At 49.6% G+C, this 27,391-nt stretch overlaps 2 protein-coding genes across 4 annotated transcripts; one reads left to right on the forward strand and one right to left on the reverse strand.

The window, feature by feature from the left end:
• The first annotated feature begins 253 nt into the window (after positions 1-253).
• hsd11b2 (hydroxysteroid (11-beta) dehydrogenase 2) lies at positions 254-26,509 on the forward strand. Of its 2 annotated transcripts, XM_086070441.1 has the most exons (8): positions 254-411; positions 985-1,039; positions 1,110-1,172; positions 8,007-8,090; positions 19,552-19,764; positions 22,046-22,231; positions 22,593-22,730; positions 23,011-26,509. In XM_086070441.1, exons 4-8 carry the CDS (start codon positions 8,024-8,026, stop codon positions 23,448-23,450), a joined length of 1,044 nt encoding a protein of 347 aa, XP_085926567.1. In that variant the 5' UTR covers positions 254-411; positions 985-1,039; positions 1,110-1,172; positions 8,007-8,023; the 3' UTR covers positions 23,451-26,509. The 2 variants fall into 2 exon arrangements, with proteins under 2 accessions (XP_085926567.1, XP_085926566.1); XM_086070440.1 differs by lacking the exons at positions 254-411; positions 985-1,039; positions 1,110-1,172; positions 8,007-8,090 and adding an exon at positions 17,941-18,255 and having other exon boundaries at positions 23,011-26,080.
• On the reverse strand, positions 1,198-6,210 carry zdhhc1 (zDHHC palmitoyltransferase 1). 2 transcript variants are annotated; one of them, XM_086070439.1, is made up of 10 exons: positions 5,958-6,210; positions 4,918-5,143; positions 4,665-4,835; positions 4,339-4,440; positions 4,102-4,226; positions 3,888-4,034; positions 3,492-3,610; positions 3,321-3,381; positions 2,737-2,833; positions 1,198-2,407 (listed from the first exon to the last, which is right to left on the reverse strand). In XM_086070439.1, the coding sequence occupies exons 2-10, from the start codon at positions 5,140-5,142 to the stop codon at positions 2,036-2,038; spliced, it is 1,419 nt and encodes a 472-aa protein (XP_085926565.1). In that variant the 5' UTR covers position 5,143; positions 5,958-6,210; the 3' UTR covers positions 1,198-2,035. The 2 variants fall into 2 exon arrangements, with proteins under 2 accessions (XP_085926565.1, XP_085926564.1); XM_086070438.1 differs by having other exon boundaries at positions 3,321-3,385; positions 4,665-4,840; positions 5,958-6,209.
• Positions 26,510-27,391: the final 882 nt, after the last annotated feature.

Consider the following 27,391-nt stretch of genomic DNA (forward strand, 5'->3'; position numbering starts at 1 on the left):
TAGTTGTTTTGTTTATGTTGACCACTACCTGAAATAACGGATTCAATTAAATGATAATAATAATAATGCCTTCAAGAAATGGTGGCATGAGAACTTAATCGATCAATCGTTTGTCTTCCTTTTTTGTGTTATTTTGCTTTTGAATAAATATTCACCTTTCAATGAATAGTGAAATAGTACATCTTTAAATACGTCTCGTCTAAATTTAGACCGAAATTAAATAACTATGATACCTCCCCGCCACCACGAGGCAGCAACGCGTTTAAGCTTCCGGTCAGCCCGAAGGAAGAAAAAGAAGTGACGCGCCAACAGTCATCGGGAGTAAACTTTCGATTTGTCGGCCTTTTGGACGACTATTGCTTCGAAAACATTTTTTTTTCTTTCTCAAAGACAGACAAGGGCTGCCTCGAGGTGAGCGCTCGAAGCCACGTTATTCAAATGTTAGGTCTGCAATGTTTGTTCATTTAATTGCTCATCCGCTAGCTTAGCTTGCGGTTAAGTTTACATCAATCAGAGGGTTTTCTTATAAAATAATAATAATAATTGAAGAGAAGTGCTCCTGACACACAAATGTTAGTGTTAAAGGGGCAGGGGGTTAGTTAGCTTTTTATGTCTTGCTTGCTCAATTTTATTTAAATGAATGTAATGATTATGGCTTGTACATCAGCTGTTTAAGATGCTTCTATTTCATTTTTTATTTGAAATATTGTACATAATGAATTGATATACTATCTTCTCTGATTTCAAACCCTCCCCCTTAATCCAAATTGGTGCTTAGTTAATGCACATGTAAATGTCAGCCATTCTCCATGTGAATGTATACAAAGTTATTATTGATCATTTCTACCTCAAGTCATCCACAACACGCTGATGTGCAGCAGAAGGACAAAGTACACGAGTTATTATCCAAACCGCTTTTACAGCAAAGTGTATATCAAACGTGACTAATGTTGCAAGTACGATTTCCATTTTGTCTTCCGGCAGGTAATCAATGGCGCGCGCGCATCAGCACCCGGCAACGTGACAGGCGGGACACAAGGTAGCGTATTTGTGAAGCGTCACAATGTTCACACCGCGAGTCGAAATATTCATTGCAATATCCCCGACAGCGAATATTGGCGGCAAGACGCCCCTCGTGTCCGCAACGCAGCCAGGACGCCTGAAGGTGCAAAGTAAGTCAGTGTTGCAAGTGAGATATGTCATTGATGCAATTTATTGATCTCCCCGGATGCGACAGACGCAGTCTCGAATCCTTACTACTGTCGGGATCCCACAAGCCGATTACAGGGAGGGGCTCGTCCCAAAATTTGAATATCCTCAAAAAGCGCAATCATTTCCGTGATTCCGTTCAAAAAGTCCAACTTTCATAGCTGATCGATTCAGGGCCCGCAACTTAAGTGATTTCAAGTATTTATTCCCCCCCCCAAAAAACACGGAAACAGGATGTCAAAGAATGTGAAAAAAATCGCCATGCATACGTCCCAGTCTTTTGCATGAGAAAAAAAGATGGCCGGATAGATGGTATTTTCAAAACCATACCTCAATCTTCAATAGTAGTTCCTCACAATAAATGATTTCTTTTTTACTTTTTGCTTCCTTCAATATTTTGACATTTGAGGTCTTGTTTTTTTCTTTTCAGATTCAGATCCTCTTTTTTAGGGTTTGAAAACATATTTTTTCACTTTCAAATCTTGACTTGAAAAAAATTATTATATTTTTCCAAGTACACAACTTTTGACCCAAACGGGCTCCTTGGCACAAATCCACGACTTCCTGAACTCAGTACCACTCCTTCATTTCCTGTCTTATTTCCTGATGAATCCAGCTGTGCCTGACCTCAGACACACCTGGATTCATCATTTTGAAGGAGTGCTATTTGTAGCGGATTTGTGCCCATTGAACTCCACTCGGAAGAGTCGGACTCGGACCGGTATCGCTGTGAAAAAAAGTGCCATGCAACAAGTGACAATGTGTGAGTGAACGCGGCGTGCTTGCGTGCGCGATGCCGCGGCAACGAGACCAGCAGGAAGTCGGGTCACTGCCGCCACCCGGCCATGGAAGGAAAAAGAAACGAGGAGGAGGAGGATGAGGAGGATGAAGGCGCGCCGGCCGTCCTTCTCTCGCCGTCAACTCTGCTCACAAAAACGGCGGTCCGGCGCGGGGCCCGCGAGCCCAGTTTGTCCAGCGCCACGGGGACCTCCTCCAAGGACTCGGCCGAGTCCGAGTGGTACTCGGCGGGTGGGGCGGCGGCCCGGACGGGCGGAGGGAGGCGGGGGGGGCCCGCGGACGGCTGGCCCGGCAGCCGCGCACCGACCCGCTCCGACAAACAACCAGCGTCTGGGTCGGCGTCCGCCACAATCGCGCCGGCTCCGCCCATCTTCTTCGTCCTCCTCTTCTTCTTTTTCGTCTTCACAGAAATAAACACAATTATTATTATCTTCATTCTTTGTAATGCGGATTGGCGAGACACGATTATTCAATTGTTGAAAAAGTTTCATCCTCATCTTCATTTTCATCTTCATCATCCTTATCACCATCATCATCCTCAACATCATCATCATCCTTCTCATTATCATCCATCATCATCCTCCATCATCATCATCACCATCCTCTTCATCATCCTCATCAGCTTGCTTAGAGGAAAAAGCTACAATCGGCAGCAAACAAACGAAAGAACTGAAAAAGTTGACGTGGAGTCAACTTGTTTTTCCGTTCAGTAACATGCTTGTCACTCACCTGCATGTGCACGTTGTGCCGTGTGGAGATTGTGGGTGGGGCTTGTAACTCCAGGAGCGGACTAGCCACGCCTCTCACGCTGCCATTGGACACCAACCTTCCGACACACACGCAGGTCGATGAACAAGATGGCGGGACGGGCGCTGATGTCGCGAGAATAGCGGCGCAACGGATCATCATTGATCGGCGGTTGGGAATGCGCCTTCAATTGCACGTTGAGGTCTTTGCATTATTAAAAAAGAAAGCCAACTTTGTCTTCATTTATTTTATAAATCACTTTTGCCAAAAAAAAAAAAAAAGCATTCAACTGAAAATGTCAAACAGCTGTTTAGATGATAGGAAAGCAACTTTTTATTTTATCATGTAAAAATAAGAATGTCTGCCTCAAATTGCACTTAAAAGTCGTGTTCCTAAATCCGAAACGGCTATTTTAGACATTTGAATGTTTTTTTTCATGGGAAAAGGCGATTTCCAAAATAAATGAAGACAAAATACTTTTTTTTTTTTTTTTTTTTCTGACCGAAAAACCATCCGAAGCGTGACTTTTGTGAATGGTCGCACCACAAAGCAAAAGGAAGTCTTACTGCGAGCGGCCCCCGTCCAGCGGAGGAGGCTCCATGTAGCTCAGTGTTCCCGAGTCGCCCGCTTCCTGACAACAACATCATCATCATCATCATCATCATCATCATCATCATCATCATCAATTGGCAGCAGACAAAGGAAGGAAAAGTGACGGCGTGCGAGCGAGTGGTCACCTTTACGCTGCCAAGCGTCTCGCTGGCGCGCTTGACGTCCTCCGGCCTTGCCGTTTGCCTCCCGTCCTGACGGTGGCGCTGACGCACGATGTACTCGTACGTGCTCAACCTGTTCCACACTCAAACACGCACGTGCAAACGGCATCTAAGTTGCTTTTCACAGAACGAACACCAGAACTGGAATCAGACCCGAGTTGATTTTGCCCCTCCCCCCTCCTGATACTGACACACAGCGTTACTTTGAATTCTGGGACACGCACACACATTTGCATTTCTTACCATCTGGCTTTGTTTTCCACACTTGCACATTGTGTACACTCGAGATGTACTCCGCAATCGAATTTGAATGAGGATGACATGACAGGAAGTGGAATTGAATGGGGAGCGGCGACTTACTGAGGTAGACGTGGAAGACGAGCAGGTGGCACAGCAGCACGCAAGCGAGCAGCGCCAGCGCGCCGGTCACGGCGGCCAACGCGGGAACGGCGGCGGTCGGCGCTCGCGTCGGCAGGAACAGGAGCCACGACGCCGTCCGGTTTGGCGCTGGGCGAGAAGATGGCCGCTTAGCGTGCGAGCGGACGACCAATCGGCCGCCGCCGCGCGGACTCACCCCACAAGTGTTTGCCGGCGCCGAGGTTGTCGGGTTCCAAGAAGAACTCCATCAGCACGTACGCCGAAACGGCCAGGAGGACGCACACGCCCAACACGGCCGACGCCACGCTGTACAGGAACAACCTGGACGCGCACGCACGCACGCACGCACGTGATACATGGAGACAGGTAAGAAACCGGCAACTCAGCAATGATTGTTTATGCAAATGCGCACAAGCCGAAGACGTGGACGGACTTGTAGTTTCTGCTTCCCACGCAGTTGTTGAGCCATCGGCAGTGATGATCGAAGTTGGCCACGCATTTGTTGCACGCGCTGCAGTGCTTCGACTTGGGGCCCCTGGGACACGCACACACATTTGTCTCAGTTCAAGTTCACGCAAAGACTCACATTTTCAATCAATGGCCACCTGAAGTGGATCTCGGCCGTCGCAGTTTTAAAAAGGCAGATCCGGATATTTGTCAAAATGCCAAATATCGGCGGCCATCATCGGCCCGAAGCCAAAGAATTGCAACCCGAAAATCAAACTGAAAGAAAGAATGCGCCGTTGCGATGCCACTCACACGTCCACCTGGCACAGGTAGCAGTGGCAGTTCTCGATGACGTGGGCGTGTTTGGAGCGGTCCAAGACGGGAAGCGGACCTTTCAGGCTCTTGGCTCGGACGTTGCGGTCGGCCGGGTCCACGCTCACCGCCATGACGTGAGTGCACAGGTGGCACGCAAACATCACGCCGCTGCACTGAGTGGCGCATCGGGAAGCTTGACGCATCTCTGGCGGACGCGCGCACGCACACACACGCACGCGAGAAAGGATACAATGTAGCCGGCGGGCATCCAATGCACGGGCAGCAGCGGCACCAGGACGCCCAGGCCCACCACGGCGAAGTAGGCGTAGAGGAGCCAGGCCAGCACCTGGAAGGGATGAGGAGGCCAACTCCAGCCGTTGGTCCGCGAGCACGCCGACGCCAAGGCGCCCCGCCGCCCGCCGTCCTCGCCGGCGGCCGGCGCCGTGCGGTTCGGGGTCTTCGTGCACACGTCCATCCTGCCGAGCACGCCGTCAGCTCATCGCTACCTTACACGGACATACGGCCCAACCACCTTTTGACAGACTATGGGGGGGGGGGGGGGGGGGCTCATCCGGTTCTGCCCACTGTACGTTAAATGCATGAATAGGATTTATTTCTCATGTGAGGCGGTACGCGTCAGCGCCCGTCAACTTTGCTGGCTTTGACATGTTTTGTCCTTTTTTTCATGGGCTAAAAAAAAGTCCAGTACAGTAGAAAAATATTGCAAAGAAATCTCAAAAAGCTGACGCGCTTTGAAGGAAATCCAAATTGACGCCGCTGATGCTGTGTTATGCCGCTCGCTCGCTCAAACTGCAATGTCAGTCCGCTTGCTTTTTTCTGCATTTCCCATACAATTGGAGGCCATCGAAAAGGGCTTAAAACTGTTCAAACAGGTAGATACGAATTAGTAGTCGCGGCGATGCTAAGCTAATTCAGGTCCATGCTTTTCATTTCTCATTAACTTTGATGGGACATTCGCCCCTGCCAACATGGCCGCCACAAATGTGAGCCTGTTGTGGGCATTTTGCTATTCGCTAAAAAATGATGATTGAAGTGTCGTGCTGTTTTTGGAATAATCAAGAAGGCGCAAAAAAACAAACATGAAGAACCCGAAAAACAACCGCAAGTCCGGCACCGTCAAATGACCTGTGTGCAGAAAAATCTTCTCTTATCTTCTAAATAAATAAAAATGTAGCAACCTAACGCGAGCCACGCGAGCCACGATGTTCGCTCATGAATTGGAATCGAGCGGACGAGTAGGGAAATGTCCGAATTCGAACGACCGCTCACCTCAACAGGCACGAGTGGGGCTCATCTGGCGGATGGCGCTGGTACGCCACATCCGGGGACTCCAGCTCGGTCCGGCGGGGACTCCAGCTCGGTCCGGCGGGGACTCCAGCTCGGTCCGGTGTGGACAAGCGTCTTCGGCCGGCCGGAGACGTCGAGCCAAACGAACCCCTGCTAGATAACCGCCATCTTGAAGCGGGACTCCCCCGCTGTGGTCCCGGCCGCTGCGTCGTTCGTGAGAAAGCCACGGGCGTTCTAGGCGGGAGGCGCCCCCTCGCCATGTGATTGGATGCAGCCATGGCGCTGCGACAATATGATTGGCTTTGGCTGCTGCTAATCCGGGGAGGCCGCGCCCCTACGGTTTCCAAGCAGGAAGATACTCGTCGTTTCCGTGGCAACGCGCCGGGCGCTCCATAATTGGCCGGTTAGTCCTTGTCCCGCCCACAAGTTTTGAGCGAGCGGCAAGGGGCGTCGTCATGTGATGAGCCCTTGTGGCCAGCAGGGGGAGCCCGCCGCCGACATACGTTCACATACCGAATTGAGAATTCTATTAATCCAATTCTGGATTGATCATGGATATTTATTCAATTCATACAAAAATTACACTTTAAAAAGTAATTTGATAAAAAAGAAAAGAAAAGAAAACCAGTTTGGATTGGGGCAGCCCAAAGAGGAAGTGTTGACCAGCAGGGGGTGCACGTGACCTTTCTTTTCTTTTCTTTTCTTTTGCTGCTTGTTGCTTTGAAAGATCCACTGAAAGAAGTCACAAGTCAAATTTTGCAGTCTGAGTGCCAAAAGGCAAGTGCTCCTGCCCCTTTAAGAGGAAATCCGAGAAGGCGGGGGTCAAACTGGCCTGGCTGTTAAGCTTTTTTTGGGGGGGGGGGGGGTCATAAATTAAAGCGACGTTTGCAGTGGAATCCAACGAGCCAGCCGGCGTCCCGCAGAGTTTTGAAATATGTCCGCTTGTTTCGCCGGGGGTTCGCTCCACATGTACGCTTGGATCCTCTGGGTCGCCCCCCCCCCCCCCCCCCCCCCCCAATGTTCTAATAGAAACAATCTGCAAAACCACACGAGGGACAAGATCACGACGCACTTCATCATTTTTGTTCACGGCCAAAGGACTCAAGTAATTTGCACCCGAGTCCAAATAAAAACACTTGTGGAACAAAATGTCTTGGGGGGAGGTTGTGAAATACTCCAGTACAAGTCAAAGTACTTGTGGGAAAAATACTTGAGTACAACACAGACACATTTTCACGCACACACGCACATGACAAGATGCAGATGAGCATTTTTTGTGTGACAGGATGTGACCCTTGACCTCCACACATGGGACGGTTCCCAGGACGCGCGCACACACACCAACATTGTTCGTGTGTGTGTGCGCGCTGCCTGTAATAAATTGTGAACGCGAGAGCACGCTAATGAAATCTGGTCCTCTCATGTCATTGAGCTCTCATGTATTCTCAGCTTCCTTCTCATGCTCTCGTGTGCTCTCATGCGTTGCTCGTCTCTCGCGGCCGCTTTTGTCTGTCATCGTCACCGTCGTCCTGTTTTGTCAACACGGAGGACGTTCAAAAGCACAAACAGGCGTCTTCGCATGTTTGCGTCCTGGCGGCCATGTTTGTGTCTTAGCATGTTCACGTCTTAGCATGTTTGTGTCTTAGCGTGTTCACGTCTTAGCATGTTTGTGTCTTAGCGTGTTCACGTCTTAGCATGTTTGTGTCTTAGCGTGTTCACGTCTTAGCATGTTTGTGTCTTAGCGTGTTCACGTCTTAGCATGTTTGTGTCTTAGCGTGTTCACGTCTTAGCATGTTATTAACGCATGAGAGCGTGGCTGGCGTCTGGGGTTATTTTAGTTCACAAAAACTACGACTGAAATTCAAAAAACAATTTCGTTAATGAAATAAAATAAAAACAAAAATGCTTTGAAAAAAGAAAACTACATTTTATGTTTACAAAATTAACTAAAATGATAGCAAAACAATTCCTTCATTTAATGCATGAGCCTTTGGCAAGGATTTTGAATGCGATTGAATTTTATTTCACCAGAATGAGGACGTTTGAAAATGTCACACGTCCGTGACATCATCAAGCAGCAGCCAATAGAAAAGCACCTCCGGATGACGTCGCTAGGTAAGAAATGAGTTACTTTTCTCACCGGGTGTTTATTAAATATGGCGCGTAGAAGACGGGTGGCTAACGTCGGTCCAGAAAGTCGGAACCCTGACACAGTTTGGCTTGCGAGCTCAAAAAGAAAACTAATACTGAAACTAACGCAAACTAAGCTTCTTTTCTTTTCTTTTCATAACTAAAACGAATCAAATCGAACAGAACCGCCCTGAAAACGAATTTAAACTAAATTTCAAACTCAAAACGAAATCCAAACGAAATGAAAATTCCCAAACTATAATAAATCCCTGGCGCGCTCGCGCAACAACAAATGCCACCAAGTTAACACAACGTTTTTGTTTAGCATTCTTAGGAAGGACGTGCGCACGCTCTCGCATAAACACACACTCACAATTCTGTGAAAGCGTTCTCAAGAGGGACACGCACACGCGCACACACTGCTGTCTCCGACAACCTGTGAGGAAAAGTCAGAGCAGCCAGAGGACTCACATCTGTAGACACTTAACTGACTGTGTGTGTGTGCGGGGGGGGGGGGGGGGGCACCATTGGGGGAAAAAGGATGAGGATTGGGAAGCTACTAAGTTGTCAAAAAATCTGACAGGACTTTCAATTTGCAACATGGATGTGGTGGGGGGAGGGAGGGACCCCAAAACCACCCCAAGTGTGCGTGTGCGTGTGTTCATGTGTGTGCGTGCATGAATTGGGGTCATTTGGGGGCGTTGTTCCAACAGGAAGTTCAAAACAGGAAATGACATCCGATTTCTTTCTATGTTTGGATTCCTGGCATCCAGTCTTGTCAAAATGGAGATGTGTGTGTGTGTGTGTGTGTGTGTGTGCGTGTGTGTGTGTGTGTGTGTGTGTGGGGGGGGGGTGGGGGTGTGTGTGTGCGTGCGTGTGTGTGTGTGCGCGTGTGTGTGTGTGATTGCCATGTGTTGTATTCCCTTCATATTTCAGTTTCCCCTTTTTTTCCTTTTCCAACTAAAAATACACACGCACACACACTTGAATAGTGACTTTGAAGTTGTCATGTCTGTCGTCTGACGTGTTCCCACTCAAGACATGTTCACCTTTTTTTAACACCTTTTTTTAACACCTTTTTATATTCTTGAATGACAAATTGTCTTGCCAAGTAACGATTCCGAAGTTTGCCCACATGATGACGAGCGCGCGCGAGAGCGAACGCGTTCGTCAGCAGCGAACGCGTTCGTCAGCACACGAACGCGTTCGTCAGCAACGAATGCGTTCGTCAGCACACGAACGCGTTCGTCAGCACACGAACGCGTTCGTCAGCAACGAACGTTCAAGCACGGAAGAAAAGAAACATTTGTGAAAACTTTTTCAAAGCAAAGTGATGAGAACTTGTGCAGGATGACCTCAAGTGACCTTTCTCGGACTTCGGCATTTCCTTTGCTGGAAATAAAAAGTGTCCCATCAATTTGCAAAATGAAATATGAAAATGTCCAAATATATTTGCAAATGGATTGATTGGATGTGAAGACAAAAAGTTCCAGCCGTGATTTGCAAGATCCATGAAATCGCCGAGGAAGCGGGTTTGAAGACGTTCTTCTTCTTCTCACAATTGCTTTCTGTTCTTTCCATTCAATCCACTTTGACGGACTTATTGAGCGCGGGTCCGAGCGCCCGCCAACGGGCCGCTGTACGCATTTTGGACCCGGGCACCCGCGAGTGGCGCGAGCGGACCTGCTTTGGCTTTGGAGGAGGACTGGCTTCGTCTCTCCACGCCATCTTTTGGAACGCGCTCCCGGTCGGAGAAGCAATCTTGCGCAGGCGCCGGTGCCAGCTCAAAGCACACCAAAATCAAAAAGGCGCTCAAAAAGGGCACAAGGTCGCCAAACCAGCGCGAAGGTCAGACTGCTGCTGATTGCTGATGCGGTGCAGCTGTGAGCCCCCGGAAGAAGAAAAAGCGCCCCCCCCCGCCCGGCCTGAAACAAAAAGCGAACAGCGGCAAGGAACTGGGCCCGCCAAAATAAAGGCTGCTGATGAATATTGACGTTGCAAGTTCATTGATAGTCAATCATCTTCAAAATGTCAGATTAGAGGCCACAAAAAAAGAAGAAGAAAAAAAGTCCGTCTGGAGTCCTGGATCCGGTCCTAATAAATGTCAAGTGGGGGGGGGGGGGGGGGGGCTGCAGCCCTTTGAGACGCTTTAGTGATTCCGGGCCATGCAAATCAACTTGACTGGATTTCTTTTTTTTGGGGGGGGGGGGGGGGGCGCTTCCTTATGCGGCCACTTGGATCTGCAAATGTGTAAGAAGTACTAAAGTTGCCACTCGGCAGTCTTGACATGTTAGCCAGCGAGTGGGTGAGTTTTGGGACGAGTTGTTTGACTGGCTTGTTGTGGTCCCGTGTGTGCGTGCGCGTGCGTGTGTGCGTGCGCGAGCGTGCGAGCGCGAGCGTGTTCCTGGTAATCCTGCTCGGCCCGGCTCACGGACAAAAGCTGCGTTTGTTTTGGGCGCCGCACCACCCACACGGACAGAACAAGAGGTGGGGGCGTACGTGTGTGTGCGTGTGTGTGTGTGGGGGCGGGTTCGAATTTCCCAGAACAGCGTGTTCCGAAAATGTGATGGATTTTCTGCTGGAGTGTAAACGGCTCAACCCACAAATGTCACTCTTGATCGTCATCACAAATCAATTCGTCGTCAATAGAAGAGCGCCGAACAATATGGCGGACGTACCCGTCCGTCCGTCCGTCCGTCCGTCCGTCCGTCCGCGTGTCCTCAGCATTTTGACACGGTCAGACCAAATATGAGCACAACTGTGAAAGGACAAACTTTCCATCTTTTGTGCGGTTTACGTCAAAGATCACAAACAATTTGTGAAGGTGAAAAGAAAAAAAACAAACAGCAAAATACAACCAGTTGAGGGCGTAACCCGCCTACTGCCGAAGCCAGCTGGGATAGGCTCCAGCAACCCGCGACCATTGTGAGGACAAGCGGTTAAGAAAATGGATGCACGGATAACAGTAAAATAAATGAAAATCCTCCAAATATAAATAAAAACAAATAAATAAAAATAAAATAAATAAATATCATTCAAATAAACAAACAAATAAATACAAATCAAAGACATGAATAAAAAAAGAATCAATGAATAAAACTCAACTCAAATAAACAAATCAAAAAATGTATTTAAAAAAAACACGAAAGAGGACGACGTGACATTTCAAGCGACGTCGCCGCTGACGAAGGTTTGAGCAGATTTCAGTCACGCGGCAACACGTGCAAGCTGAAATCTGATTGGACCAAAAAAAGTCAAATGGGACAATTTTATGCAAATGGCCAACGTTGATCCGAGCTCTTCGTCTTGTCGTCTTGCTGATGTCACCAATTTGAAGAGCGGCCATGTTTCATTTCGTTTGAAAGGGCCAATGGAAGAAAAGCTGCGTAAAAAAGCGAGCGCCAACGTTAGCGCGGACAAAACAACGAGTGCTCGAAATGTCACGAGAATCGACAAGTTGACGTTTCATCAAGATTGCGAATTGCTCAAGCGCTTTTTCACTTCGTTCGTTTCAAGCGCTGCACTCGAACCAGGATTCACATTCGGAAGGAAGTCCGGACGCGTTGGTCGTCTTCTGCTGCGAGACGCGAAGAGCTGCCGGAAAGAAAGAAAAAAAACCTGCAAAAGTGGTCCCGCGTCTGAAGACGACGTCCGGACGACCGTCGCGCGGGATCCGCTTCGTGTCGCTCTTTCCCATCGAGCGCGTTTCAAACGCTTAGCATTAGCGGCCAAAGGTTCGCGGTCAAAGGTTCGCGTTCACGTGCGCTTGCTGGGCGGCGGCTTGATGATGTCGTGTTGCTTTTGGGCTTTTTGGCGAGGTGGCCTTCGACCCCTCCCAAGTTCAGGACCAAATCTTCTTCGCCGATCACCTCGGACCTCCTCGACGACCGCAAGCGTCACGACGACGCACACGCACGCGCGTCACTTGACATTTTTTGGTTTCGGTTTCCGTCCTTTGATCCCAAAATGTTTGATTCCGTTTCCTGCTTTCGTCCAAAATGTCAAGCCTGATTTTCCAACGCTTTGATTTGAATTCAGGGCAGAAATTGGCGAAGATTTCCTGCGAAAAGTGAAATGACAAACAATTTGGAATGAAAAACCGATCATTCATTTGATAATCAATTGATTGGCTCCCCAACGTCGGCAATTTAGCGCTGACGGGAGTCACGGGAAGCAAAGCTCGCCGTTTGCGCAAGACGTGCCCCCCCCCGGAAAGTCCTCAGCATTTCTCGCGTTGAAGGCGTCCGCACCTGACTGAACAGGTGCCCCCCTCTCGAACCCCCTCCCGGCGCCACCTCGGAAATCCCCGGCCCGGTGACCTCAATCCGCCGCCAAGTGGACCAGCAGAAGCTTGCGTGCGGACGCCCTCGGGACACTTTGTCCTCATGACGCGTCACGTGACCGGCGGCGGCCCGAGGACAAAGCGTCCCGAGGGGGCGCGTCTGACACGCATCGGTGATGTAACGCTTACGGCCGAGTGGCGCTAATGAGCTCATTTCCCGCGTGGCCGCCGGTGATGGCGGCAGGAAGTGAAGTCAACCCTCCAGCAAACAACAGCAACAATTGACATGCAACTTCCTGCCCATCAGGAAGTTGCATTCAACTTCCTGATGGGCAAACCACAATTTCCTGGAGTCGACTTCCTGTCCCAGGGACAGCGTGTGCCAAGTGTGTGTGTGCATGAAGTGTGTGTTTCGTGTGAGGTGTGTGCGTGCGCATTTGAGGGCTCGAGCAGGAGGTTCGCGCTAACGAGCTAACTTGGCGCGTCTGCAGGGATGATGTCAGCGCGTTAACCAGGAAGTGGAGTCAAGCGGGGGTGGGCGGGGCTCTCGTTAGCGGATGGCGTGAGGACGGCGAATGTCAACAATAGCTCGCTTGGTTAGCCATTAGCGGCGAGCGGTAAACAACACATTGTCTGAGCCGAGTTGCCTCGTTAGCGTCATGTGACACAAAGACCGCCGCGGAAGATCACGGGGAGGACGGCACAGGGCTGGAGGGGGGTCCGCGGGTCCTTTCACAACCACAAGCAGAACCAAATGGACCGCAGCCAAGACCTGACCGTGGCGCAGGAAGTGCCAGGGAACATCCTGCTGTCAACTTCCTGTCAATTGAGATTGACAGGAAGCGCCGCCGCCGACAGGAAGCAGCTTTGAACTTGATTGCGTATGATGGGCAAATGCTGCATTCGAGGAAAGCGGGAAGTCGGACTTCTTCCACTTCAAACCAGGAAGTGCGGACGGGAACGCCCCCTTGAACTCGGAAATTCCACTCGCAAAGTCGGAAAAAAAAAAACTTCCACCGCCTTCACTTGGATGTGACGTCGCTCTCTCATGGCGGGAAAACACAATTTACTCGAGTAGAAAACTTTCTTCATTGATAAATATTAGGAACGCTCGATCATATCGGCGGCCGATAATTATCGTCAATTATCGGCCGCTTTGACGTCAGCCGTCCTTCCATGTCCCCAGAGGTCGCTTCGCTCGCCGGGGGTCGGACCGCCAAGGACCACCCGGCCTGCTGCGCACCCGACCCCTTTGGCCCCTCCCGCTATTTTGTTAGGCCTTTGTTCAGACAGGAAGTGTCTTGGATGGAACTTCCTGCCATTGGGAACGATGCGGTTCTGATGGAAAGACGCTGCCACGACATCAGCGGCGGCGCCGTCTTCCTTCGCGGGACGCTCGCCGCGACACAAACTATGCGTTGCAAAAAGGACTTTTGGACGCGTTCGAGTGGCTTTGAGATGCGAGTTGAGGAGCACGTCGCGACCTCAAGGAGGAGAAGAAGTCAGCGTGCTGGAGTGTTTGGGCGCCACCTAGCGGCGAGGATCGGAAGTGCACGCCGATCTCCAAGTTGGCTGGGATTTCCGAGCGACGCGTTCTCTTGCCTCGAGAAAACGAGCGTGTGAAAAGCGAGTCAAATGAAGAGCGAGCGCAGGCGTCACGTGACGTGGCGGGCGGGAGCGCCAAGACGGAAGACGGACGGACGCCTGGTGTCAAAGGTCCAACATTCCGGCCCGCGCGCCCGCAGATTCTTTCGCCGTTTCTTTTCTTTGGCGGGCGAGGAAGGAAGATGGCCAACGGCAGACGTTAGCCAGCCGGCGCTCATCAAAAGCTGAGCCGAGACGGCAAGCGGCCCGTTTGGGTTTCATCCTCCCAAAGATCGGCAAATGTGCCGCCGATGAACTTGACGATCGACATTTAAATATGCAAGTACTTCGCCGATCACACCTTTGAATGTTTAGCTTTCATGAGCTACGTTTATTAGCGTGTGTCAGAACACGCACACACTTTAACAGATAAAACGCAAACTGTTACTTTCGATGACGGGCGACTACCGATACCAGCTTTCGGTGGCAATATCGGTCTTATTTGAAGGTATCGGTACTCGCCGCGGTGACCGATAGCATTATGGGCCGTTTGTGAGGGACAATGTGGCGGCCCCTCCTCGGACACGCTTGCTGATGGTGGCTTAGCACTTTCCAGCGCAGACTCAAACTTTTTTTGCAAATTTGAAGGTCTCACTTCAAATTTGAGGATTATTATATTGAAAATATGAATCAAAACGTTGTCGTGCTTCTCATTCTTTTCGTGACAATTGATTTCACACGATTTGAAAACGGATTGAAAGCGAAAGCGCCATTTTAGGGCCCTTTTTTCTCGTGTTTTTCTCCCGCCGGCCCCTCCCCCGTCTCACAATATGAATTGTCCCTAAATGGTTTGCAAAGTGCAGACGTTGCGGTCAAGCGTCCGCCATCTTGACCTTGCGAACCTTCTTGTCTTTCATGCGCGCCAGAAAGTCGTCAGCTGGTTTGTCTCGTCTTTGGCCCCAAAACGTTGCGGCTTGTCAACGTGCAGACGGAAATCGTCTTTCACGCGCTCGTCTCCCTTCAAGGCCGCTTTGACTCAAACTTTGACCTTGGAGTTGACCTTGACTTTCTTTGGAGCTCTTTTCTTCCATTTCTTCGATGTCCTCCATTTCCGTCAATCTTCCGTTGGCGGTCTCGCATCTGGCATTTGGCTTACGCGTTCCGGGGTGGGTTGGCGAGCAGGAAAGTTCCCTCCCCCGCCACTTGGTCCAGACCTCCCAGGGAGGGGGGAGGGGGGAGGAATCCCAAGGTCTTTCCAGGCCTGCCGGGAGGCGCAATCCTTGCAGCGTGTCCCGGCTCTTTCCTCTGGACCAGATGGCCGCGCCGCCTGACCCGGACTCGGACCGAGACTCGAACCCTGAGCGCAGACACTCACTCGCATCCGGGACCTTGCGCTTGGGTCTGGTGATCGGCTACAACTTTCTTTCTCATCCCCTGAGGTCGCTCGCTCCTTTTTGCTTTTTCTGCTACCGCGTTTAAACGCCGTGTCAGCAAATGGCGAATTCCGGGACACGTCATCGGTTTCAAAGTCACAATTATTTCTTATGCTTTCTTCGGACAGGATCTTTTTATCAAGGCCTTTTCTCTTTTTTTACTACCATTCAATTTGGATTGATCATGAACTCATTTGCTCCCCAAAACGTGTAAATATGTTTAAAGTGTCCCAAAGACGTCTTTATACGTTTTTAAATGTTTATTTTTATTTTTATGCTCGAGCGTCCAGAAGGCTTTGCTGCAGCCTCTCAACTGAAGAGAACGCTTGAAGCAATGCGAGTTATTACAAAAACGGCCAGCAGGTGGCAGCAGAGTATAAGAGATCAACCAGGGCCTTGTTGAAAAAAAAAACCTCAATTTTTCACAATTCTAAACAGATTTGTGAATAATGAGGAAACTTGGCGATATTGCTGCAAAACGGAAACCGATAGAAATATACTCCTTTTTTTCCTGATGAAAGAAGAGACTGTAAACGTTCTCTTAGTTTTTGTAGCAATAGAACACAACATTCTGTGGCCCTTGCAAAATCAGTCCAAATCCAGTCAAAGCGCCCGGAGCGAAGGGGGTTGCTTCAGTCAAAATGGCTGCCAGTCAACGAGTTGATGTTATTTCTGGTATTCCATCATATCACATTTTCCAGAACTCCGCCTTCCTTCGCTCTTCACGGCGTCTTTAGTTCAAAGAAACAAAAGTCAGCCGCTTGTCAGGTTTCGTCGTGCTCGTCTTTTGCAAAAACATGTTGAAGAAAAATCGTTGGGGTTTTTGATGGATTTAAACAGTTTCTCTTCTTTTTGGTTTTTGTACTGGATTTCGTTCAACAGTTTTGATAGAAAAGCGTGTTGGAAGACGTGTTCCGGAACCCGCCTCGAAAGGAAGTTTGCGCGTGTTTGAATCCATCCATCCGCGCACGTGCGGCGAATGAAGCCAACGTGTCGACTTGTTTGAAGGTCGGCCTTGCGAGCAACCTTGTGCAAGTCTGGCAGATGTTCGGAGGAAGATGATTCAACGTTCCGTCAACAGCGGGAACGTCGCGATCCCGAACGCGCTGCCTTCAGGCAGCGCTTTATCACCGCACGTGTGCGTGCGCGCGCACGCCGGTGCTCGCGGCGCATCGTCGTGTCGTTCCCGAGATCGTGGGCGGGCAGGATGGCCGCATCCAAAAAGTCTCCATTTTGGAGGAAGTAAAAGCTCACGTTGAAGACATCGGCTCGGCCGGCTCGCGCGTCGAACCGAGGGCTCCTATTGGCTCACGCCGTTGACAAATTTGCTGCCGTCATGACAAAATGTTTTTCGTTTTGCGCGGCGGACCTTCCAGCGCCTTTTCCACACGTTTGGATGCATGAAAAACACAAGCTGAAGCAGGGGTGGGCAAAGTGGGTCCTGCGGGGCCGCAGTCTTTCCCTCCTCCGACACAGCTGATTCCAATCCACAGGATTGTTATGCCGAGCTTGCCGACGAGTTGATCTCGCACTCTGAAAACCGTTGGCTCCAAAATGGACCCATCCGCTTTGTGGCTCCATTGGAGCCAAGAAACGGGTCTTCTGGTGTAAACCCGCAACTCGGGTCCGAAAATGGGCTGGAAAGTTGGCTCAAATCGAGGACGAAGGAGAGGGAAGGATGGCTCCGTTTTGGACGCAACTGTAGCAATCAGCTGTGTTGGAGAAAGCCGCAGGACTCCGGTGGGCGGAGTTTGCCCACCCCTGAGCTAAAGGTTAGCAAGGACACGCTAGAGAAAATCGCCAGCGCGAGAGCCAGCAAACGCACGCACGAACATCTTAGTGACAATGCGGGACCCTCGGCTAACGCGCTAGCTTGTAGCATGTAGCCACTTGTTGAAATCAATGTGCGTCGAGTTGGATTTGATGCGGACGGATGTCACGCCACCGCTCGTCAGCCTCTCGCTATTAGCATGTAGCATGTAGCATGTAGCATGTAGCATGTAGCATGCAGCGCTGAAGCTTACCTGAGCAGCTGCCGTGAGCGCTAATCTTTAAACCCGCGTGTCCACACACGCACACACACACTTGTACTTCTATAATTGAGAGGACCTCCATAGACATCATGCATTTCCTAGCCCCTCCCCCTATCCCCAACCATCCAAAATGATTGGTTACCCTCGTTCCTTACCTTAACCTCATCAGCCAATTCAAACCCAAACTCGAAAACCAAGTCTTGACCCTCAAAAAGAGTTCTTGAGTTGTGAGGACCGCCCACAATGTCCTCGATCTGTTTTGGTCCTCGCAAGGTGGTATGTACAAGTACACACACACACACACACACACCTGCTGATCTGGGTGTCAGTGTGTGTGTTTGTGTGTCTGAATGTTCATTTATACAGATACATAGTGCACGTGTGTGCACGTGTGTGCGCGTGTGTGTGTGTAGATAGGACAGCACCCGTGGGGCAGGGCTGGATGAACAGCGTGTGCGTGTGCGTGTGCGTGTGCGTGTGCGCTATATAAAGCTTGAAAGCGCGTGCCGAGCGTTCAGTCCAGCGAGGAGGAGGAACAGGAGGCAGGCAAGAGGAGGCAGGCGCCGGCGTGAGTGTGCACAGCAGCAGCAGGCGCAGGCAACCGCAGGCAGGCATCTTTTGGCGGCGTTTGCGGCGGCGTGCGTCCGCCATGGACGCGTGGGCGCTGGCGTGGTGGGCGGCGGCGTTGGCGTTGGCGTGGGGCCTGATGACGAGGATGCTGGCGCGCGTGCTGGACCGCCGTCGACACTACGAGACGGGCGGGAGAAAGCCGGACCGCAAACTGCTGGCGACCTGCAACAAGGCCGTCGTCATCACAGGTGACAAACTTCGGCCGCGCGCGCGTTTGAGCGACGGACAAGACGAGGCCGCTTTATGCTCGATCTTTGGCCCAATTTGACTTTGATCTGCGCACTCGCAACATGCGCGTGCGCGGGTGCGTAAGAATAATATAAAAAAAGGAGTGTGTGTGTGCGTGTGTGTTAATACGTACGTGTGTTTTGGCCAATTGTGCGTGTTTTAATGTCAACTTCTGCAACTAAGCATTATTTTAATTATCGGATAATCGGTCAATAAATCATCTGACATGTTTCATGACTTTATTGCCGAACAAAAATGCACAAAGAAAATTGAATGTGGATTCACTTCCTGGTTTGGGTCACGTGATGTGAAGAAAATCGGCAAAAATGTTGATCGTTGCTCCTCCAAATCAAACCTTTGTTTTGATTTGGATTCACGTCGATATCAATCAGATTTCATGCAACACGAATGAAATCCGACAATTTGGACAATTTCCAACGATTCAGTCGCGATTGATCAACAATAAGTTCATTTTGTTGCCAATTCATCGATGGATTGTTTACTCAATGTACGCACGCAACAACGCGTCGTCACAAATCTTGTCGGACGTCGTCTCCGAAGAGGCTCAATTTGGCTGCTCGCGTGCGTGCGTGCGTGCGTGCGGGAAACGTTCATATCTTTGACTCTTTGTCCCTACTTGACCTTGAGTAGATCAACGTAATCTGTGCGCGTGCGTGCGTGCGTGCGTTGGAGGGGGAGGGAGCTTCATCTTTACTGCTATCATTCCAACTTTACACACCAACTCTTTAATCATTCACCAGCACGGCGAGCAAAAGACGCACGCGCACACGCAATTCCCCCTCACGGATACATTTGTAATCATTGGCCAACACGCGCACACACGAACGCACACACGACGAAAGCTGACCCACAATCATCACGATCACAAACTCACACCTGCAACACGCTCGCAAGTGTCATTCCTCACTAAACCACAGAGGGCGCTGGCGCGTTGACTCTTTTTGTGCCAGTTTGACTTCACGCACGCGCTTGAGTGACCAAAACAAAACCCCCAAAAGTGTCAGCACATGTTTCGCGCGTTGCATGACGGGAAACGGAGTGGCAAGAAACATCGTGTTTGACATGAGGTTCGATGCTTTTGCACATTTGGAGAAGCAAATGTTTGACTCTTGTTGTAAAAAGTGGATGTTTTTGAAGAGAGCCGAGATTTTATCGCTCGAAGTTTGGATCGATGACGGCTGACTTTATTGCCGCTAAGTACTTTTAAGTACTAAGTACGCCCCGCCCCCTTCCAGGCTGCGACTCGGGCTTCGGGAAGGCGACGGCGCGCCACCTGGACCGGCTGGGCTTCCGGGTGTTCGCCACCGTGATGGACGTCGCGGGCGACGGCGCGCGCGAGCTGCGGCGCGCGTGCTCGCCGCGACTCGCGCTGCTGCAGTTGGACATCACGCAGCCGCGGCAAGTGCAGCGGGCGCTGGCCGAGGTTCGAGAGCGGCTGGGGCCGCAAGGTAGGCTAGCTCCGCCCACCCGGGCCGCCGCCACCATCGCTCGCTACTTTCTCTCACTTTTCATCTCGCTCGGACAAAAAAACGCTCACCAGCTGCTGTCGTCTCGCGTTTTCTTCCATTTCTTCCGGTTTGTCTCATTTTCTTCCCGCCACAAGATTTGCATACTCAAATGTTTGTACTCGTTTTTATGGCACTTTTGAGTGACTCGCCTCAAAACGGAATGAGAGCAAACGGGCAGAAATATTGAAGTCGCGATCGCATTCGTTTTACTTTCTTTGTTTTTAAACTGACAAACAGAACTTGTCATCTGACAATAAACACAAATAATCAGTCCTCGTAGCGACCATTTTCTAACGAACCTGCTGCCGTCGCAAAATGACGGCCGATGACCAGCAGAAGCATCAACTTGGATTATGACTGGACTGGACTGAAGCCGGAGGGCAGCCATCTTACGTTGCTACTTTTACTGACAACGTCGTTCTTGCTTTTTCTTGAAAACTCTGCGATCCGTTTTATGCTCGCTTCCCAGAATGGCGCCGCGAAAGCCTCGCGAGAGTCAACTCGACTGTTTGCATATCGTCTGAAAATCCGGACTCGCAACGTTTACATTTTGCGGCGATTATTATTATTTTTAAAAGATGTTTTTGTTTGATGGGCTTCACTTCCACTTGATTGCTGAAGCATCCGACAACACGTCGCAGGCCAATGGTTCGAGTAGTTAAACCTACGAGAGAAAATGAAACGTCTTGTTCGTGTCGCGTTCTTCCCAAATCTTCCTCAAATCTCGCAACTCGGTGAGACCGGAATCAAGAAACGCACAAACAAAGTTTGTCTTTCTGCAGAAAGGAGGAAGTGGATGCCCTCAGCATCAAAGGACTTCCTGCCTCCACTTCCCTGCTCTGCGCATTTATTCACACGTTTAGAAGGCGGAACAAAAGGCGGCACTAAACTCATAATGATAAAAAAAAAAAAAAAACCTTCCATGTGGTGTTTGTAGCGTTTCAATTGCAGTAAATAGTCAAGTGCTTCTTCATGTGATAACTTATGATACCATTTTTGCAACATCGTGCTTGGGTTCGACTTATTGGTACGAGTCACCCGAGACGACACCGCATGCGCGTGCGTTGCGGCTCGACTGCGTGCTCCGGACGCGCCCATTTTATGGACAAAACTCACCTGGCCCGTTGACTCCAGGCCACGCCCATCATGACGTTGGCTGACATGATTGCGAAATAGGATCTGCCCAGTGTTTTATTCTGAAAAGTAACCCAAAACTTTATTTTGAAACTGCGTGGGGGGTTCCTGCCCCGCTCATGTTCTGTGCTCGTTTGCCATTTGACGGACGGGAAATGGAAAATAGGTCCATCCGTGCGCCGGCCTCCGGCACGCCGCAGCGACTCCGCGGTCGACCGGCAGCGCACGCGCAGCCGGTGTCACTTCAACAAGTTGATAAAACGCAAACGAATCAGCTGCGCCGACGGAGCGGGGACAAATCCATGTTTTCAAGCAACGTAAGATGGCCGCCGGTGGCTTCACTTCTCCCACCGGCAAGTAAGAAGCTTTGAAAGTCCAGTCGTATCGTGCTTGAAATAAACCTCATGTTTCTTCTTCTATCAACTAAGAGTGTAGCCATCTAGTGGTCGAATGTGGAATCACATCTGCGATATAAAAGCAGTGACAAAACTGTGTTAAAAAAACGCACAATGGAGGCCAAGAGAGGGTCACCGTCACTCCATTTGTAACAGAAAAGACACTTGTTTACAAAAATAAATACAATCTCGCAATTGTTTCAAATGACAGGACAGTCGTGTTTGTGGTTGGATTATTTTTCATAAAGTTATTGATGACATATGAAGCCATAAAAGTGAAAAAGACTTCAACTTTGTCTGGGGGGGGCCTAAGTGACGAGGGGGGACTTTTTTCTTCTTTTTTTCATCTTTTTTCCCTTCTTTTTTCCCTTCTTTTTTTCCCTTCTTTTTCCTTCTTTTTTCCCTTCTTTTTCCCTTCTTTTTTCATCTTTTTTTCCCTTCTTTTTTTCTTCTTATTTTCCCTTCTTTTTTCCCTTCTTTTTTTTCCTTCTTTTTTTCCCTTCTTTTTTCCCCTTCTTTTTTTTCTTCTTATTTTCCCTTCTTTTTTTCTTCTTATTTTCCCTTCCTTTTTCCCACTCGACTGCGCGCGTTGCGTAACTCAAGACAACCACGAGACTTTTACAAGCGACATGAGTTGTTGCGCTTTCCACCGCAGCAGATACAAGCTCAATGCGCGTGCGTGTGCGCGTCAGGTCTGTGGGCTCTGGTGAACAACGCGGGCGTGTGCGTGAACTTCGGCGACATCGAGCTGTCGCAGATGTCCAACTTCCGCGGCTGCATGGAGGTCAACTTCTTCGGGACGCTCAACGTCACCAGAACCTTCCTGCCGCTGCTGCGACGAGACAAAGGACGACTGGTCACCGTCTCCAGTCCCGCGGGTACGTACGCGCGCGCGCCAAGCCTGCACCCCGCCTGGAACAACTTTGACACGCATTCAACAACATGGCTTCCTTTTTTTTACCAGTCATTAGTGAATTCAGGAGTACCATCAATATAATGAGTAGGATATTTAAAGCGATTGTAAATCAGGTGCGTTACACGTGCTCCCTCTAGTGGCACACGAAGGAATCACTGCCCAACTTTCACTTTTCACTATTTGCATTGAATGTGTAGAACATTTGCCATTTTCAGTCAACCGTTATTCATCCTCATCCTCATCCTCATCTTCATCCTCATCCTCATCCTCATCCTCATCCTCATCCTCATCCTCATCCTCGTCCTCATCCTCCCGCTGCGCAGGCGACCAACCCTTTCCGTGCTTGGCTGCGTACGGCGCATCCAAAGCGGCGCTCAACCTTTTCATGGACACGCTGCGCCACGAGGTGGCGCCGTGGGGCGTCCACGTCTCCACCATCCTCCCTTCGTCCTACAAGACGGGTGAGGACGCTCGATCGCCACCCGACGCACGCCAGCCACACCAAACCACACGTCACTCGCAACATGGCAGTCGCATCAGCCAACTGGCCAATCTTTTTCCGTTAATCCGTTAAGCCGTTATTCGATCAATTATTCAATTCATTGAATCCACAGTTGAATTGAGTGGATATAAATACTTTCCATTTTTGGATCTTCTATCCATATGCACTATTCAACCATAACAACATTAGCCTATGCTAAATGCTTTTTGTGCTAACGCTGTCGTCGTCATGGCGACCAGGTCATTGCAGTAACACGGCGTACTGGGAGGCCCAACACCAGCAGCTCCTGGGCTCGCTTTCCCCGGCGCTTCTGGAGGACTTTGGCGAGGACTACGTGGGCGAGACCAAGGAACTGTTCCAGCACTTTGCCCGCCACGCCAACCCGGACCTCAGCCCCGTGGTGGACGCCATGGAGCGGGCGCTGCGGGACCCGCAGCCGCAGGCGCGCTACTTCGCCGGGCCCGGCGTGGGCCTCATGTACCTGGTCAGCGGCTACTTTCCCGCCACCCTCCGGAACCGATTCCTCCAGAGTCTTTTCCTCAAGAAGAGGTTGGCGCCGCGGGCGCTCAGAAAGGAGACCGCCGCCGCCGCCGGCGTCCTGGGGAAGGAGGCCGCCGCCCACCGCTGCCACGACGACAACAACAATAACAACGAGGAGGAGGCGGACAAAGTCAAGTAACTGCCGAGCTAAAGTCAAAACAGACGCGGCGCGAAAGCTTTAATGACAAGCGTCGTTGACTTTGACGGCTTGGGGGGCGGGGCCGGCAAGACCCACAGCCGTATATAGAGAGAGTTTGGCCAGCTCGGTTTCAGCAGGGTAACAAGATGGCGTCCATCTGTCATGTGACCAGCAGAAACCGCTGAAACCCAGTTGGCCAATCTCTCTCTATATGCGGCCGCGGCAAGACCGACAATCGGACAATCGGCCGCATCGGCGCATCAACAAACAAACAAAAAGCTTTCAGCATTTACGTGATGTAGCAGTACACGCTTTGGCCACACGTCACACACGTTTCACAGCACTACTAGCAAGAAGAAGCCACTGAGACGACCACTCGAACCAGCGTCATACTAGTCTCTTTTTTTTTTTCAGCGCCACTTTTGTTGACCTACCAACATGTAATTAAATCAACTAGTATGTACCGTAACTACTAGTAACCCTACGAGACACGACTAGTAGCACCAAAATGTCCACTCGTAGTAACGTGTACTTGACCTACTCGTGTGCCGAGGGGGTTGGATTGTCTACTAGTGCACCTTAGTGGTTCTACTAGCGTGCAGTATTGTGGCACTATCGAGGAATGCGAGTGTCCCCGAAGTTACATGGACTTTGAGCAGGGAAGGTCGGAAGCGGCTTTGCAAAAATCCTTTTGGGCTGCTTTGTCACTTCATCTTCAAGTTGTGCTTGGATGGGACCGACCGGGTCCACTTCAACCATTTTCACAACGTCAACTTGGAAATGTTGCTCGTCGAGGCCACAAAAGTTCCACTTGCTCAAGTTCCACGTTTGGAAGCCAATCACAGGTGAACGTTTGCCCAATTCTGCCAATGCGTCTTGACTTCCATTTGTTCAAGGTCGGGTTTGGCTTCTTCAAGTTGTGGTGCGAGAAGTTCAATCCCCAAGGCGGTATTGTGACCCGTTTTGGGCTTTTTACTGGTTCTGACCAAGTCCTTTCAAAATAAAATACTGCCCAGGGTTAAGAAGTACAAATGAGTCGTGGTGCAACGTATCATTATGGACTATATGCCACAGAGGAGGCGGGACTTCCGACTTTCGGGGTTTTCACCCATCAACTTTGTTTCCGTTTCCGGTTTGCGACGACGTGTGGGCCGCGTCCCAGTAATTGCGCTTCCGCCTTTGTGCCCCTCGGTTGCGCGTTCCCGTCGACGGGTGCGAGGCCGCGAGTGTCTGTCTCAGTGTCGGAAGCATTTCAGATAAGCCGAGACGCCCTCCCGTTGATGAGCGGGGGCGCAGGGGTTGGGGGTGCGAGTGTTGGAACGCGGCCAGCAGCGACCGCAATCGGCGCCGGAAGTTCGCGGCATCGACACCATTCTGACATGTCAAGGACGCTGAAACACGCTAAGGCTAACTTCAACATAAAGTTGACCACTACAGTCATACATTGACGGCAATGCAAATAGCCTTAGTGCACTTTTATTTTGAAATCCGCTCACGTCGTGGCGTGATGGCTAGCTTGACTTCCCTTTTAAACATTTAGGAGTTCTTTATTGTAGTTTGGATTGACATCCAAGTTGCGAGCAACATCAACACAACGCTTTCCCGAACTCGTGTTCAATCGCTAATTTAGGACGCTAAGAAAGCGCTAATGAATTATGACGTCGTCGAATGATACGGCAGAAGTCTCCGCTGTAAGCGGCTAGCGGCTAACGGTTAGCATGACCAACGAGTATCTGGCTGGTCGCTGGTACGTGATTTATTTGAATTGTTTTGCAATATTCTGGACAAAGGCTACTTTGTAAGTCACTCTCCATGTTTAAAGGAAGGGAATGTGCCTTACTCGTTCATTTTAAAAAACACTTTTGCTCATTAAAACAACAACATTCAACTCAAAATGACAAACAGATTTTCGGAACACAACTTTAAGCCATTAATACACGTGGACCGAGTTTAAAATACGAATGTTTCTGCCTCATATTGCACTTCAATATGTGTTCTTAAATCCCAAAGAGCTATATTAAAATGTTGGGACCCCAAAAATATTTAATGGGAAAAAGTGTTTTACAAAAGAAATGAAGACAAAGTATTATTGATCTTTTTTTGCTGATCCGAAGAAGGATCCGATCTGCGGCTTTTGTGATCCGTTGCACCGCCACAAGTGACGCTTGTTGACTTCCGCTTTGAGAAGTTTTCCAGTTGTGGTTCTTCAAGTCCTCCTTTTGGAGCTGATGCGTCTTCACACTTGGACACGTTTGAGTTCTGCTCGGAGACATTTTAGGACTCGGAGGTTGTCATTCTTGGCTTCTTCAGGGAAGTTCTTCGGGAGGTTCTGAATGGAGACTTGGGCTTGTTTGCGTCAAGTTTGGATTGCGCACGTTTGATGGACGCTTCCACAAGTTGATGTTGTGCGAGTTCTACAAGTGATGGAGATGTTGACAAACTTGATGACTGTCTTAAATGGAGCCCCGCCTCCTTCAGCTCATTTTCACAAGCACAATGTGACATCACTTCCTGTTGCTCTCTTTCCAATCAGTCAACATGACTCACGCAAACTATGAATTTCATATCAATACCACAAGATCGTTTTTTGTAGCTCATTTTTGATAGAATTAAAGTTGTTTTTTTTCACACACTTGTGTTGGTTTGCATGTTTGCAACATGAACACACGCGCACAATTTGAGCACAAAGTGCGCGTGCACTGCAACGAGTGTTTGTGATCGGTCGCTTGTCGTGCTTTGGGGTTTCTTCCCGCTCCAAAAAAAAGTAAACCCAACGTAATAAAAGAAACGGACTTCAAATGTCATCACATCCCGAGCGTCATTTCTCGAGACGGCGACTCTTTTTCGACGCAGCAGCTCCTCAACATACGTTTGACGACCGCATGTTTCTGGAGTAAACCAGCTCAAAATGGACCTTGGACTTGTTTTGGACGCTTTCTTTGAAATGAAACGCACAACATGTAAAATATGTTAACAGACATTAACTTAATACAGAATGATTGCTTTTTTTGACTATATTTGTCTGTACTGTTATAATAATAAAAAACATACATCACGTACACATCAAAAAAAGAAACGTGCTTGAATCTGCCAAATAATAATAATGCGTGTACAAGTCTGTGAATGGGTGAAGTACGGACGCATAAAAAACATGATCAAACCTTTTTCAATCAAATGGCGGCTGTACTTTATTTTTGTTGTTTCAATATTACTTTTAAACGTTACGCTTTGATCTGTATAGATTATAGCGATACGTTTCTAGCTTGTTCAAAATAACACAGTAAAAAGATACAAATGTAGGGGTGCTATTGTTCAGTTTGTCCAAATATGGCCTAAATACGCGTCTGCCAGGACGAGTACTCAAGTAGTCTCCGATACCAAGTACCAATACTACCTGTAAAATCTCTCTTCCCCCCCAAAAAGTTCCATCCATCCATTCATTTTCTTAACCGCTTATTATTCACAAGGGTCGCGGGGGTGCTGGAGCCTATCCCAGTCGGCTCCGGTACGCCCTCAACTGGTCGCCAGCCAATCGCAGGCCACACGCAGACAAACAACCATCCACACTCTCAATCACATCTAGGGACAAATTGGAGCGCTCAATTAAGCTGCCGTGCATGTCTTTGGAATGTGGGCGGAGCCAGGAGTACCTGCAGAAAAGCCACACAGGAGGCACGGGGAGGACATGCAAACTCCACCCAGCAGGGCCCAAGGCCGGACTCCATCTCACGTCCTCGGCACTGGGAGGCGCACGTGCCAACCGGTCCGCCACCGTGACGCCAAAAAAAAGTGTTTTCAACTTCGTTTTCACATCAAATATTCTTTACATGAATGAATGATTTACATTAAAAAGGTGAATAATGACATCACAGCATTTTAAGCACCCCCCCCCCCAATTTTTCTTGAATTTGTCCTTAGGTGTGATTTTAACGTTCAATGAT

Source organism: Leptonotus elevatus, chromosome 3 (assembly GCF_054856555.1).
Source record: "Leptonotus elevatus isolate MCC_2025b chromosome 3, RoL_Lele_1.0, whole genome shotgun sequence".
Lineage (NCBI taxonomy): Eukaryota > Metazoa > Chordata > Actinopteri > Syngnathiformes > Syngnathidae > Leptonotus > Leptonotus elevatus.